Consider the following 15,147-nt stretch of genomic DNA (forward strand, 5'->3'; position numbering starts at 1 on the left):
GTGATAGACAGTTAGCAGCAAGCCTTTTATTGTCATCACAGTTGTTTGATCACCTGCATTGGAAATAGACCGGATTAACATGTAAAATTTCATAATTTTTGCTTTCAGCACATTTGAAATAGTTGTAGATGATTTTGGTTTGCTCCACAGTGAAGAACAAATGATTTGGTTGTAAATATTTGGACAAACTGAACATGCTGAATAACATCATGCCATTTATTTTTTTTAATTTTTTGTCTGTGTATGGTGGGGTGTGGAAACTTGCTGTTGATCCACTTGTTGTTGTTCATCGACACTGATCAAGATAGGCTGACTGGGCGTCCCCTAAAACCAACTGCATATCCACCAGGTGTATCTTGAAAAAGAAGATATGTTTATATTTTAATCCACAATACTGCATTTGCTGTCCATGATTATTTTGTCATGTAAGTTTTGACAGAGCATAAGGAAAATATATTCAAAAATTAAATGCATGGCTCTAATAGTATCCACAGTCATAGTGGCGTACCTGTGGAATTGGATACTTCGTTGGGGTTGGTGCTTCATCCCTCCCAAAATCAGACAGGGTCCCACATTTTGCTACTCCTTTCACCCAAAAGCCTTCATAAAGCTGGCCTTTGTCAGAATAGTAGTACTTTCCATTACCGTTCTTCTTGCCATCTTGCCACGCACCTTCATACCAGTTTCCATTTGCTTGGACACAGGTTGGAAAGTAAAGTTTTCAAATTCACAAAATGTCCTTTTCCTTCTTATTTTTGATAAAAAATGTATGCAAAGCAAATTACTCTTACCAAATCGAATGATACCCTGTCCATGATTCTTATCCTTCATCCACTCTCCCTCGTAGATATCTCCATTCTCATAGTACATTCTTCCCCAGCCACTCCGTTGGTCCTCACTCCACTCCCCTTCATAAACTGCTGAGTTATTGTAGAAGTACGTCCCATACCCCTGAAAGGATAGAAAGTGATGCAAAACATCACAGAGTGTAATTACATTTATTTGTCATGTATGGCAGTATGTCAGATACATACATGCTTCTTTCCGTTCTTCCATCTTCCACAGTACTTCCTTTCATACTCCTTTGTTTCTGGGAGGAGTACACTGTAGGTACCATATCCATCCCGTTTTCCAAACATCCACTCTCCATTATAAATGGCACCAGATGTCTTCCAAACCTGTGTTCCCTTTCCTTGAAAAGATTAAGAAGCATAAACAATTTAGCTATAGTGTAACCAAACTATATAATAATTCACAACCAGGTGTTCACAAATTTGTCAGTACTCAGTGGACACTAACACAACACAGCATCTAACCATGCTTCTTGTTGTCCTGCCATTCTCCAGTGTATGCATTTCCATTGACTGAGAAAACTGTGTGCCGCAGTCCGCATTTCTGTGACTTAAGATCCAACAGTGTTGAATTCTTTTTTTTTGTTTTAATATATGGCATGGCTGGAGGTAGCTTGATGAAAACCCTGATGAAAAACATAAAAATAAAACATGTTAGACCCATGAAGCTGTGCAGTTTTGCCAATTTTGCCCAAAATTGACAATACTCTAACAAAAGGAGAAAAACTCAATTGCCCCTCTTGGCCAGAAATGCAGAAAATCAAATTTATAAACATTGCCAGCTAACAGTTGCATATAATAAATGATAAGTTACAAAATATGAGCTAACTAATAAAACAATCAAACAAAAAAATCATCCCTTTCTTATGTGTTTACTATCATTGTAGCATGTCCTTTCATTGATTTTATAAAAAAAAATGCTAATGAAATGTCCTGCAAAAACAAGAAAACAGAGTGCAGACAAAGTTAGATTTGGCTAGATTAGCTTGTGTGCTAGAAGGTCCATCTAACGCCATTTAGTTACTCGTCTAGTTAGCATTACTAACTAGAAACATTGTAACTTAACATCGGGCAAATTATGATGTCAACCACTCATACGAATCAAAGTACTTATACCTTAGCGATGTCTTCAAGCGGATGACTTAATTAAACTCAATCCGCTTGTAAACTCGGGGCAAGTAGCTACTGAATAAATGAAGAGAACGTCCTGGCAGTGCGGAGTTTAGCTGGTGTCATGAGTGTATTATTCGTTGTATCCTAGCAACACAATCGCGTTGGTGCAGTGTAACTTAAATTAAAAGTTAATTTTAAATTAGTCAAATGCTTATGACAGCTACAGCTTATATACATTTTTTGTGAATTTTTTTTATTTTATTTTATTTTAGATAAATTTGTAGTCACTTGTGTGTCCAGGTTACGCTCAGCTACAACAGTTGTCCTGGCAGTGGTTTATGATGTGCGCATGCTCCGTGCAACCCAACTAAAAGATCGGCTGAGTGGATGGTCAGTCTGAGTGAGGAGAGACTCAGGCTGCAGCCGTCCTCTTCGCTTCACCAGCTACTGCACCACAATGTCCAAACCGAAGTTCCAGACGGAGTGGGAGGAAATTGACGAGGAATATCAACAGTTACAGGTGACAGACAACACTACAAACGAGCACATCATCGTGTATGGTTGATTTGCTGCCTGTAGTGTTTCGTGGATGGTACTGACAGTAGATACTGTAGTGGCTACGTTAGTTTGGCTGGCTCTTTCCTATTCGCCATTCATTCTCAGATCAGCCTTAAACGCAGCATCGAGCCAAAAACGGCGGGATTGGTAGCAATATCTGTGGGATGGGTTATGTTTCACTGGGGATTTATTATCTTCGACTTTACTGTAACATCCCTATGTTTTAGCCGCTAACGTTAGCAGCAGGTTGCTTGTCTTGCTGCTAGTGTGTGATGCGGCTAATAAGCAGCTACAGTAACTTAGCTAACCACACAGTGCGACGGATTAATGTTTTAAACGATCGCAACAAAAGTTACTTACAGGTCGTAAACTACACGTGTTTGTTACTGTTGCTTTGCCAGAATAAATTATTTCATTGTCACCGAAAGCATCCCCATGCATCATTACCACGCTAGCTCACCTTAGCTAGCTGGCTAACTCGAAACAACAATATAAGTAGTAGGTGATAGGATAGGACTGACAAGATAATCATTTACTTTGAGGTACAACAGGCGTCATGTGGTCTGTGGTGCCACCCCTCTCCTCATGCTGGCATCACACAGCTGCGACGTGGATCTGTGATGCCATCAAAATTTATAATGTGGAGCTGGTCCACAGGGAAAGATGATGAAGGTGACTGTCAGCTGTCTAGGGATTTTCTTAAATGAAGCTCACATGTTTTGGTGAATAACTGATGTCAGATATTTAACCTGCATAGAAACAGTCTCCCATTCATAGTCAGCTGCATCCTTCTAGATTTGTTATCTTTACATTTGTGACTTTTCAGGTTAAAATCTTAACTCTAGTGTCAGTGTGTTTGAATAAACTCGACCATGTACACATTGTTGATGGACTTTTAGTAAACCCTTGGAAAGATACATCTCTTAAAATGGCTGTTTGCATGTTAACATTATTGATGAGAAAAAAACTGTGATGTGACATTCATACGTTCGTACAATTCTCAAAATTTACTAACCTTAAAACATGGATTGCACAAAAAAGTAGTAGCTCGTGTAGCGAGTCCATAGCCTTCCCCAGTGTTTAATTTAGTGCATGAGCCAGTATATTTTGTTTTTACTTTTAGAAAATTCAAACCACATAAAATGTAGCTTATACTAAGATGGTGTACTTTTAAACCACTTTCCCCAAAACTAATTTTCAACCAGGTCTACAGTAGGCCTTACCTAGATGACAAGAAAGATACAGTAGCTGACAAAACACCTTTGTTCGGACCACTTTTTTCGATTGTTTTTTGGTCTTGGATTCTTGATTCTTGGTCTTGGATTCTTGACAGATTCTTGACATGATCCCATCCTGATCTTTCTAGAGTCTAGATATGAGAAAATATGTAGGACGTTGATAATGTCAAGGGCTCACGTGGCTGTGCAAATCATTTTTGGGGAGGGGGAATGGGCTCGAGTTCTTAACCTCACACCACAGGATTATGTCTGCTGATATGATGATGTACATCCTCTCCTCCACACACTCATTGCTGAAGGGGAAAAAATGGGGAAGCTTTGGTCTGGTCTACCAGCACAAATGCATGTAAACTGGGATGTATCCTGTATTTCCGACATAAGAGTATTTGGATGGAAGGGTGAAACAAGATTTCACAGCATGAAGCATTTCCATCTCCACTGATTAGAGACTCTGTTCACCAAAAGCTTTACAGTGTGGTCCAGTGAGAATGTTTAAATCTTGGGAAAGATTTTGGTGGGATCAGGATCCATTTTCACTGTTTAAAAGAAGTGTTACAGTAGTACAGTAGTACCTAATTTGCACAAATGTACATTTAAATGACCTATTTCCCATTTGTCAGAGCAAGCAGACTTACAAATGTTCTTTGTTCACTTTGTGCATTTGTTTGATCCTCAGGAAACTCACAAAATATACAGGCAAAAACTTGAGGAGCTCACCAATCTTCAGACAACATGCAGCAGCGCCATCAGTAAACAGAGAAAATGCCTAAAAGACCTGAGGCACTGCTTGAGCAAGTAAGTATATTCCAGTCCAGCTCATCAGCCAGTTCGAGTCACTGTTTAGAAATTGCATGTGAAGTGCTTTTGGTTAAAAAAAAACTAACAAAACCATAACCCTGTGGAGTGGGTGCAAGAAAGTTTTTTTTCTTTTTTTTTTGTCAGCACTCAAGGAAATGGTTTTGCAGCCAAGTCAGCAAGGAGGAGGAAACAGTTTATGATAACTCAAAATCACCCTCAGTGGAAAAGACAAGTAGTCGAGGCAGAGTTAATTGAATTGAACAGTGTATGTTTATGTTCCCTATGAAAATAAATGGTCTGCAGGTTTTTATTTCAGTGCTGCTGTTTGTGGGCATCATCTTCATCAAGTTACACACTTTGCAAAATGAAATATATAAAGATCTGTAGTCAATATCTGCAGTATTTGAATTATCATGTTACATTCTTACTTTGACACATATATCATAAATATTAATCTTATCACAAGGAGAGTTAAGGTGTTCTTCATCTTCTTGTTCACTTTTCCTCTCATCATCATTTTGTCTTTTCTTTACAGGTGTGCAAAAGCATGTGACGAGAAAGACCTGAAACTCATAACAGACATCAAAACGCAAATCAAAGATAAAGAAAATGTGTTCTTTGACATGGAAGCATATTTGCCAAAGAAGAACGGGTCAGTACTTTTTCATGTCGGCAATTCATCACAGACAGTGAATTTTATTTCTCATATACATTCATGTGTATATTTTTGCTTTGTTTCGTTTCCAGGCTGTACTTGAATTTGGTCCTGGGCAATGTGAACGTAACGCTTCTCAGCAACCAGGCAAAGTACGTGACGCACTCTGCCGTGAGGACGGCCTGAAAAGACACTTTACACTCTGGATTTTGTCCATGTTTATGGTCAGCCGCTCATTTTCTCTTCTCGTCTTCTGATTATTCACATAGATTTGCCTATAAAGATGAGTATGAGAAGTTCAAGCTATATATGACGATAATCCTGATGTTTGGAGCCATAACCTGCCTCTTTTTTCTCAACTGTCGGTGAGTTTATGTTTTCCCCTCAAGCATATTTGTTATTGTTGTTGATGTTGGCACTTATTAAAGTGTGGCTCACTATTTTGCTCTCTTTGTTTTGTTTAGTGTCACTGATGAAATCTTCAACTTTTTGCTAGTGTGGTACTACTGCACATTGACCATAAGGGAAAGCATCCTCATGAGCAATGGCTCCAGGTGTGTTGTGCTGTTAATTCAGATATGCTACAGTCAGCTGAAACTGTGAAGTAAAACCACTGGAGCGCTTCTTCTTGATTTTTTTTTTTTTTTGTTTCTTTTTGTTTCTTTAATTGAAGATAAAATTTATGATTTCCCCTCAGTAATTTTTGTTAAGTGCTTGCTGAATTCCTGAAGTAACAGTTGTAACTTGTTTACCTGTCTTTCCTTCATCTCGTCACATACTCTCCTCATGCTTTCCAGGATCAAAGGTTGGTGGGTGTCTCATCATTATGTATCCACCTTTCTGTCAGGTGTGATGCTTACCTGGTGAGTTTTTGTCTTTGATTCCTTAGTGTCACATTGTTCCAGTGATCGAATTTGAACGTCTGTTCAGACATGTCCAAGTTAGCGACTGCTGAGGCAATAAGGCTACTGTGTGAGTGTAATTTTTGTGTAACTTTGTGTCTTTTCACAGGCCGGAAGGCCCCATGTATCAGATGTTCAGAAGCCAGTTTCTTGCTTTCTCCATCTATCAGAGTAAGAATTTTAAATCTTTTTACTAGACTTTGTGGGAGGTTTCATTTGTGTGTACGTTTGTGGGCTCTCTGAGGTGTGGGTGGCAAAGGGTAATGTTAAAATTTGTTTACACTAGGGTTGAGGTTTGATGTCATGCCAGTGTTGAATCTGCACATCAAATCTGTTCAGGTAGTTTTATTGGTGGGAGACAGTTTTTTTTTTTTTTTTTCTGTTAAAATAATGTGTCACTTTTTAGCACTGTGCTGGGCCTACCTGAAGAAGAGCTGGTTGCACGGGCGACAGTAGGTTGTGCGTGCCATGTAACAAACATAGGATTTCACTGTTTTTTTGTTGTTGTTGTTGTTGTTGTAACCACATTCTGACACATCTGAGGCGCTCTGCCAAGTTCACTCAAGTTCAGGCCGTGTACTAAATAAGCCAGTTCATTTCTTGATTAATTGATAAACTGTTTGTCTATAAAATGGCAGAAAATAATAACATGCCTAATATAATTTCCCACAGTCCAAGCTGATGTCTCCAGATGTCTTTGTCTGGCTAACAGTCCAAAAACCAAATTGATTCAGTCAACAAGAAAAATTGTACAAAAAAAAATTAATACTAAAATTGCCAAAGATGACACAACTCCGCAAAGCTGGAGAGCCTTTCAAAATGCAGTTATCCATCCTCTGTACTCATGATGAAGACTTTTCAACTGGTCCACAGATGTATACTGTTCATACTAGATTTCGAAACTCTCTTCCCATGTTGGATGCTGTCACTCTGTAGAACCAAGCTATGATAGTGCACCGAGGCCAGAGCAGGTCAAGGGCAGGATCACCTGCAACATACATTTGTCACGTAACAGTGAAATATCCTTGATATTGTCACATTTAAGCTGGTGAATGGAGATGTCATTAATTACATACACATACATTTTTAGCATGAATTATAATATGCTTCTGCGAACAAGCAAGGCCTTCTGTGAAAATGTCTTGTCACCAAAATAGAGAAGTGAAGTCGTGTCACATACTGGTGGTTACAGTCATTGTTCAGTATATCACATGCAGACTCATAATGTGACATATAGTGTGATGGGGCTCTCTGGTATGGGAAGTCAAATGTTTAAGTAGTACAGAAAAAGAAAGAGAAACCTCACCTGACAAATTCAGGTTAAACTGAGATCATCTTTGTTGTGTTTTTTTTTTTTTAGGGCAGAATGACCTCATTTCAATGTGTAAAGCTTCACATTACAGGCTTCTGTTTACTTTGTTTTTTACCCACATTTTATGGGGAAGGTAACGGATGTTAATCTAGTGATTGAGGCATGAAGTAGGTCATCCGAACCTCATTGATCTGTTCACGTTAATTGTGCAGTAATCTGTAAATTGTGTGATCCATTGGTCCTGCAGGCTTTGTTCAGTTCCTTCAGTATTACTACCAGAGCGGCTGCTTATACCGGCTGCGAGCTTTGGGAGAGAGGAATCAGCTGGACCTCACAGTGGGTAAGTTGTAAGCTATTCTGGGTGGTAGTCATTTCATTCGTTTGAACTCTTGAGCCATCTGTAACGCCATGTCTGTAAAGAAAGAAAAAAAAAAATAGGGCAAAGGTGAGAGATGGAGACAGTTGTTAACATCACAGTGCTGCCATGTCGGAGTAACTCGAGTAAGGTCTCAGTGGATTTGCTGCTCAAACCATCTTTAATGTCAGAGAGGACTGACACCACAGCGATCGTTTGTGTAGTATTTTGTGTCATGTTGTCCCAAGGTCACTGTTACAGTTCCTCTGTGTCTCTGCAGAGGGATTTCAGTCCTGGATGTGGAGAGGCCTCACTTTTCTTTTGCCATTCCTCTTTTTTGGCCATGTAAGTCAAAACAAAAGTTTTTCTTCTATTTTGTTCAATATCGAACTAGAGCTTTATCACCTTACTCCAATATTTTTAAAATCATGAGCACATTGCACAAGATCATGTAAGCTCCTCGGTCAGTGCCACATTCTTTATTTGTTATTTGATCTGTATTAAGTGCACTTAAAATGTTTCTGTTTTAAGAGCATGTAGTTCAACAAATGTACTCTTTTTGATATCGACTGTATCGGCTGAGGAGAAAGGTGTGGACCAAACGGAAATTAGCTTCTGCAATGAGTGTGCAGCAACTTTATGAAAGATAATGCCTCCTGTTCGTTTTCAGTTTTGGCAGCTGTACAACTCAGTGACCCTGTTTCGCTTGGCAGGACATGAGGACTGTAAGGAGTGGCAGGTAAGGATTTCATTGACAGGTCTATCACTTAAATGTCAAAAGACATGTTGAGGCAGAGTTTTAAAAAAAGACTTATTTTGACAGGCTTTCTGTAAAGAATAATCCATGCATTTTGCCTGTCTGTATTTAAGCAGTGTCCACAAATGCACAGTTGGGGCCATAATGAGAGTTTGCACTATTAGTTGTTTAAAAGTTGTATCTACTTTTTACCAGATGTGCAGCCTCATGGTGCACACTTGCTTGACTTGGTTTCTGGACACAAATAAACTTGAAGTGAAGTCAGGTGCAGTGTTTGGAAGACTTTTATCTCCACCTGCCTCAACGTGTCCCAACCTTACAACATTTCAAAATACAAATGAAGTTATAAAATTACATGTCACGACTTGTTTTGAAATCAAACACTGTTTCCCTGTTTCGTTTCAGGTATTTATGCTGGCACTGACATTTCTCGTCCTATTCCTGGGAAATTTTCTTACCACAGTAAAAGTTGTCCACCAAAAAATTCAGAAAAACCAGGAAAAGGTGCAAAAAAATGACTGAGACTCATCGAGACACCACAGATTCCTCAAACGGCCAGTAATTCTGAAGCAACATGCACAATCGCTTGTTAGACTGACCACAGTACGGTCAGGCCGGGAGACGACCAAGCTGAAACCACTGTTTCTCTCAGGCTTTGAGTACAACAGCGGCGTCCAGCCAGAGTTATCTGGCGAACAGGCTTTTGCTTTCTAATGACTCGTCGTTGTTGTTGATGTTGCTGCTCAGTCGGTCCCAACACGCAAAGTGTTGTTCACCTCATAGATGAACAGTTTGTCGCTTTATCCTGTACATAAAAAGTGAGTGGAAAGGATGCGTTTTATTTGGGTGTTTGTGTCAGTGCATGAATCTGTCTGAGAGCCTTTGTTCAAATCATATGCAACTAAAAGAGGGCAGGTAGCATCAATGAACAGAGCAGAATATAGTTTGCCTTTGAAGACCTAACGTCTGTCATGTACATACTTCATACTTCTGTGAAGTAGTAACAGTCAAACTGTCTCTGGCTCGAACTAACTTGGACACGTTCAATTCGGCACTGCGGCGTAGTCGTCACCTCCTCGTTGTGCTATTTCACTGCTAAATCGTTTTTTTACTAGACTTTTATTCTCAGAAATTACAAATGTAGGTCTTTCCAATTTAAAACAAAAAAAAAACAAAAAAAACACAAACCTGATACTTGACTGCCCAGAGTTACCTTCAGTTTCATGGGGGGGAAAAAAGTCTCCATGTGGTATATTTTTTCCAGTCTGGAGTCAGCGCCTGCTCTGTTTTTGTTTTCTTTCTTCCTAGAAAGACACAGGACGACAAGGGAATGCAACACTGTTGTTCCCTTCAGGCAGTGGTTACAAAAGACATAAATGTTTATGTATGATCCAATGCCTAAACGTGGTTATAAGTCACATGAACAAAAACTCTCTTAAAAAAAACTGTTCCCATTGAGGATTGAAGGAGGTTTTCATGTGAGCTCCTTCCTAGCAATTTCAACTTTTATCTTCTCATTAACATAATGCTAACGAACTGTAGTATATGCCTAGGTTTATCATGTTTCACTAATGGTCTAAATTTTTACTGGTATAAGAAGAGCTTCAAGCTTATTAAACATTTTATCACAAAGGTTTAAATTCAGTTTAACACTTGAAGTCCATGCACAGTGGATTTGTCATCACTGTGCTGCCAGGTCCCACTTTGTTCTGTAATGTTGCATAAATGTATTATGATCAAAACGCTGCTATTGGCACTGGTACTGTAAGACTATGATACACAATGATGATTAATAATGTGCTGGATTATAGTTTTCCTTATTCCAATCAACACACTGAATTTAATATGTCTACAAATTAATTTATGGCCAATTCTGGGGCTTTTGCTCTAGTTCACTGTAGTTTTGTCTGGTTCACATTTCACGCTTGTTTGAAAGTATTACACAAGAGTCTTTTTGTTTTTTCAGCGGCGGGTCAGGTGGGTTCAAACAGACAGCTGTAGTGGTGTCAGGTCTCTGTTGCCTTATTCTCCCTCTGGTCTGTCACAGCAAAAAAAAAAAAAAAACCCTGCTCCTTTTTATTTAGAAAATCCAAAGACTTTGGCGTTACATTTCTCTACCTTTTTTTTTTTTCCCACTCATGCAGTCATGGTCCTGAAGAGAATCACAGTATTTATGTGTCACTTTTATTGAGGGAAAATTGAAGCATGTTGAGTTACAGACCAAAATGTTACATTTGATGCGAGAGCTGCCAGAATGCACAAAACAACTTCCTCGTTTTTATGACGTATCTGATGTTAAACAATGTTTTCATCGTTCATTTCAAGACTGTAACTGGTCCCTGAAAAAGATCAGTAACAAGAGACAGTTGACAATTTCTCTATCTGTGTACATTGTTGTAAAAAAAATATTAATAAACACCTAATAAAAAAAAAAAAAAGAAATTTAGCTTTTCCTGTTTCTTGTGCAGACACAAACTGTGACACATTCCAGTTTTTCAACACTAGTGGGCGCTGTTGGTAAAGGTAAGAGCCCTGTTTGAGTTGATGCAGTTTCAAAACAAATTCCAGCCCAGTTTTTTTGTTTTACTGGAAATGAACTAACCCTGTTGGGTGTTTATCAAGTTTTTTCTTGTTCTTCTCAATACTTTTAAAGCTACAGTGCCATTATAAGTAGAATTTCATCAACTATTTTATCAGGGCATTTTGTTACCAGCAGATTTTGAATCAGATCTTGAACTGACACTATAAAAACTTAGAAGTTGCAAAAAAATCCAAGTTGACATTACTTTGACAGTTGACAGAATCTTTTGTTCAAATTCCTCCAATAAATATACTTTCCAGTGAAACACATTAGTTTGCAAACGGTGCAAAGTTTTGTAATAGAAAAAATATATAGAAAACAACATTCTTATAAAATAGTGAAAAATACATTTACTAAAAGCATTTCAAGTCGTATACCACGTTAGAAAATCTCCACACTGCAGCTTCTTGCAAAATTGTCTTTCCTGTTGCGTCATTTTTGTTTGACGGTAAAGGGAGACGCGCTCATGATTCACTGGGGCCCACACCTCCAGTGCACCAAACTGTTTCCACATCTGTCTGAATTGGTTACTGAATCTCCAACCACTCTGAAAACGTGAGGCCATCACCCGTGGCGCTCGCCTGTAGGAGAGTGGAGTCCTCAAGCCTCTGCTCTTTTGACTTCATAAAACCACACATTTCCTCCTCCTTTTACAGTTCTTTAGTTTTCGATTGAAGGCCAAAGCTTTTTTGGTGGCCTCTCGGAAAATGTCTTCCACGTTCTCCTGATACTTTGCTGAGCACTCGAGGTAGAGCTCTGCATTCATCTGCTGCCGGGTCTCCTCACCCTACACCCAAAACCAACCCAACATCAATACCAAGAATTAGACTGTGTGACTGTGATATAAAGGTGATAAAGACAGAAAAATGTTCATTTGCAATAAGTCTATTATGCATTGGAACCGCAGCAGGGTTAAATGTGGTCGTAGGTTCTGGTTAGGCTGCGCTTGCACATTGCAGTTTACATCCTGTAACCTCAAGCAGCGGTTTTCATAGACGAGTAAATGTCTGCACGCTTTGTCTTACCTGTGTGTAAGAGATGGGAGCCAGATTCATGGCCTTCAGTTTCCTTGAACACTCTTTGTCTTTCCTGAGGTCAGTCTTGCAGCCAATCAGGATGACCGGGATCTCCCGACAGAAGTGCTTCACCTCTGGGAACCACTGCGTTAAAAAAAAAAAAAAAAAAAAATTAAATGTCTCACACACTGGTTTGAGATACGATATATCTTTTTAACATTAGGTTAACATTTTTCTCTTGGCAACATTCCTCAGACTGTAAGCACTGAGGAGAGAAAGTGCCTGCACAGTGTTGAGTCCTACCTGCATGCACGAGGTCAATGTCCGTGATTGCATGAGTTAATCATAGCTAAAGGAATGCAGCCAACACAAACACACCAGGCTCCTAACAATCATTTACAATCATTCAAACAGTAAACTTGAAACTCCAGTTGAACAGTCACAATCTCGTTTCTGTTCACCTGCATGTGAATCGTGGCATGTTGTTAATGTCCTGTAGAGTGATTACCTTTATCAGGACATTCTCAAAGCTGACGGGGTTGGTCACATCAAAGCAGACCAGAATCAAATTGGCCTCTTGGTATGAAAGCGGCCGTAGTCTGTCATAGTCATCCTGTCCTAAAAATAAAATAAAACAAAAGTGTGAAATATGTGTTAGGTGATAAATGCAGAAGTGTGCAAACACCCATAAATTACTTCTTATGTGTGTAAATGCTGGGCAGGATTTCAAAAAAAAAAAAAAAATGGTCTAAACATCAAGATGCAACATATGTTTCAAAGTTGGTGTAGATGTAGAAAACCACATCCTGGCTTCAGCTTCCTTTACCACTGATGTAAGGCAGCCTGCTGCAGTTATACAGAAGATAAGTTGCCACTCTGTCATGGGTTTTCCTGAAAACTGTCCAGTTAACATAGGAACTTTATGTTTTATCTCCCACAGAAATACCACAGGTTGTGAGATACACGTCAGCTTTGAGGTGAACTCAGTGTTGTTTAGGTACTACTAATACAAGACGGTGCCATTTTTGAAAACCCTTCTGTGCCAGACATTTGGTGTTTAATTTTGTTAAATCCTAAATAAATAATACCAAAATAAATGAGAGCAATATTAGATCAGAGACCTTAATGACTGACAATCTGACTGGTGTTACCCTGACACTTTTTTCAATCAATACTTCAGAATTAACGTTCTAACTTAGAAGTGATCTATTGTACTTTAATAAAATATAACACTCAAATATCAGGCTGGCTCTAATATTAGTCAATGGCTAAAATAAAAATACAATCCCAGCTGTTTGAAGTCACAGTGAAGTGTAAAGAAAAGTTGTCTCCATAGCAGCTTGTTAATAGTTACTAATATGCAAACAATTAGTTCCTGAAAGATGCTTTTGATGTTGCTCTGACGTTAACATCGACCTTTACCACTTCCTCTGTGTCTCTCAGTGTCAGGACAAACAAGATAAAGACAGAATGCACTACAGTGTTAGGATGCCTGAATTTTATTTTCTTAAAAGATAAAAGCACTATGAAATAATGACCCCTACGGCAGAAACATCAACACTGACGTCTGAGTCAGTATGTGTGCTCTTTATCTGCACAATGTTTCTATTATATTCCATCCAGTGGACACAGTGTGTGGTCACTGCTCATCATGCTCAAAACCCTGTTGTCTTCTTTTCACTTGATGTAAAATGTACTGCACTGAGACTGATAACTGATTCATGGAGGTGATTTTTGATATGGAGACTTACCAGCTGTGTCATACAGGTTGAGCTGTATCTCTTTTCCTCCCAGAGAGATAGTGGTGACATATTTTTCGAACACTGATGGCGCATATTTCTGTTTTTGACACACAAGAGAAAGACGTAGATTTTATGGTACAACTATGTTTGACATGTGTTGTCATTTCTGCACAATTTAAGCTACATTATTAAATTAGTTAACCCTTTAATATATGGATTCAGCTCACATTAATACACGTACTAAATTAGGTTTGAAAAACGGGAGATCAGATGTTCAAATGTTAACATTATTTCAGTCTTTCGCTGGATAGAAAAATTATATGTGTACTAACAAATTAATATACAATATTAAGAGATGCGCTACAATACATGACATTGAAGCACCTCTTACCTCTGGAAAATCACCCTTAGCATAAACCATCAGAAGAGATGTTTTCCCGCAGCCTCCATCTCCAACAATCACAATTTTAAGTTCTTCTCCCTTTTTTGCGTTACCATTACGAGTCCCGGCACCGTTTTGTGTCATTTCGCCTCCAAACAGGTCAAACAAGTGCCAGGCAGGACAGGGCTGAAGATACTCCCTCTGGATTTAAGTCAAATACATGGCAAAGCCAGATGAATCTATATTTGGAAAGGCTGAGATGATTTGCAGGCAGTGTCGGGAGAGAGGAACAGACAAGCCTCATGTTTTACCAGGTAACTGTTCACCACTTCCTGTTCCTGTCTCACTGAAACTGTTTCCAATAGACCACCCTACAGCTCTCTACCGTCCTATTGCCGGTCTTCTCACTGAAGCAGCATCTCTGTGTACAAATAGCGCAGCAGCTGAGTTGCACATGTGGAGGTTCTGAGTCCGCCTGTTCCAACTTCCTCTATTGTTTGTGCTTGCCTTTTTCATTCTATGGGTGGGTACTCAATCTGAAGTACTGCCTCTATCCACAGAAGTGTGCGTGTGAGATAAGGCTGCAAATGTTCAGTCCTAATGCTGAGGATAAGTCAACAAGTTTTGTTGAGACAGGCAGTAATCACTACACTGGATTCTTATCCGTGAAGTCATGTGTTACCTGGAGACGGTCTGATGACAGTGAATGGGCTGAATTAGTGACTTGTACCTCCATTAGAGCTTCTTATGTTTGTGAATTTGTTTTCTCAGAAACAAACACAGGTAAAAGCACTGCAGCCCCCTCTTCCTTCTGAATGATGAAGCACAAATGATAACATGGCCTGTGATAAACCAGATCCTTCAATACAATACAATACCTATATGCA

The 15,147-nt window shown here is 39.1% G+C and overlaps 3 protein-coding genes across 5 annotated transcripts; 1 reads left to right on the forward strand and 2 right to left on the reverse strand.

The window, feature by feature from the left end:
• Positions 1-197: 197 nt before the first annotated feature.
• Positions 198-4,396, reverse strand: morn3 (MORN repeat containing 3). Of its 3 annotated transcripts, none has more exons than XM_056403589.1 (6): positions 3,059-4,396; positions 1,317-1,477; positions 1,035-1,192; positions 792-951; positions 509-693; positions 198-355 (listed from the first exon to the last, which is right to left on the reverse strand). In XM_056403589.1, the coding sequence occupies exons 2-6, from the start codon at positions 1,450-1,452 to the stop codon at positions 287-289; spliced, it is 708 nt and encodes a 235-aa protein (XP_056259564.1). In that variant the 5' UTR covers positions 1,453-1,477; positions 3,059-4,396; the 3' UTR covers positions 198-286. The 3 variants fall into 3 exon arrangements, with proteins under 3 accessions (XP_056259564.1, XP_056259565.1, XP_056259562.1); XM_056403590.1 differs by lacking the exon at positions 3,059-4,396 and adding an exon at positions 2,883-2,903; XM_056403587.1 differs by lacking the exon at positions 3,059-4,396 and adding an exon at positions 1,968-2,087.
• Positions 2,312-10,977, forward strand: tmem120b (transmembrane protein 120B). The gene is made up of 12 exons (XM_056403586.1): positions 2,312-2,484; positions 4,437-4,555; positions 5,094-5,210; positions 5,306-5,365; positions 5,483-5,578; positions 5,678-5,767; positions 6,011-6,076; positions 6,225-6,286; positions 7,675-7,767; positions 8,063-8,127; positions 8,453-8,521; positions 8,945-10,977. Exons 1-12 carry the CDS (start codon positions 2,422-2,424, stop codon positions 9,059-9,061), a joined length of 1,017 nt encoding a protein of 338 aa, XP_056259561.1. The 5' UTR covers positions 2,312-2,421; the 3' UTR covers positions 9,062-10,977.
• On the reverse strand, positions 10,705-14,723 carry rhof (ras homolog family member F). Its single transcript, XM_056403591.1, has 5 exons — positions 14,270-14,723; positions 13,888-13,975; positions 12,645-12,754; positions 12,146-12,280; positions 10,705-11,907 (listed from the first exon to the last, which is right to left on the reverse strand). The coding sequence occupies exons 1-5, from the start codon at positions 14,402-14,404 to the stop codon at positions 11,743-11,745; spliced, it is 633 nt and encodes a 210-aa protein (XP_056259566.1). The 5' UTR covers positions 14,405-14,723; the 3' UTR covers positions 10,705-11,742.
• Positions 14,724-15,147: the final 424 nt, after the last annotated feature.

The sequence above is a fragment of the Seriola aureovittata genome, chromosome 18 (genome assembly GCF_021018895.1).
Source record: "Seriola aureovittata isolate HTS-2021-v1 ecotype China chromosome 18, ASM2101889v1, whole genome shotgun sequence".
In the NCBI taxonomy this organism is placed as follows: Eukaryota; Metazoa; Chordata; class Actinopteri; order Carangiformes; family Carangidae; genus Seriola; species Seriola aureovittata.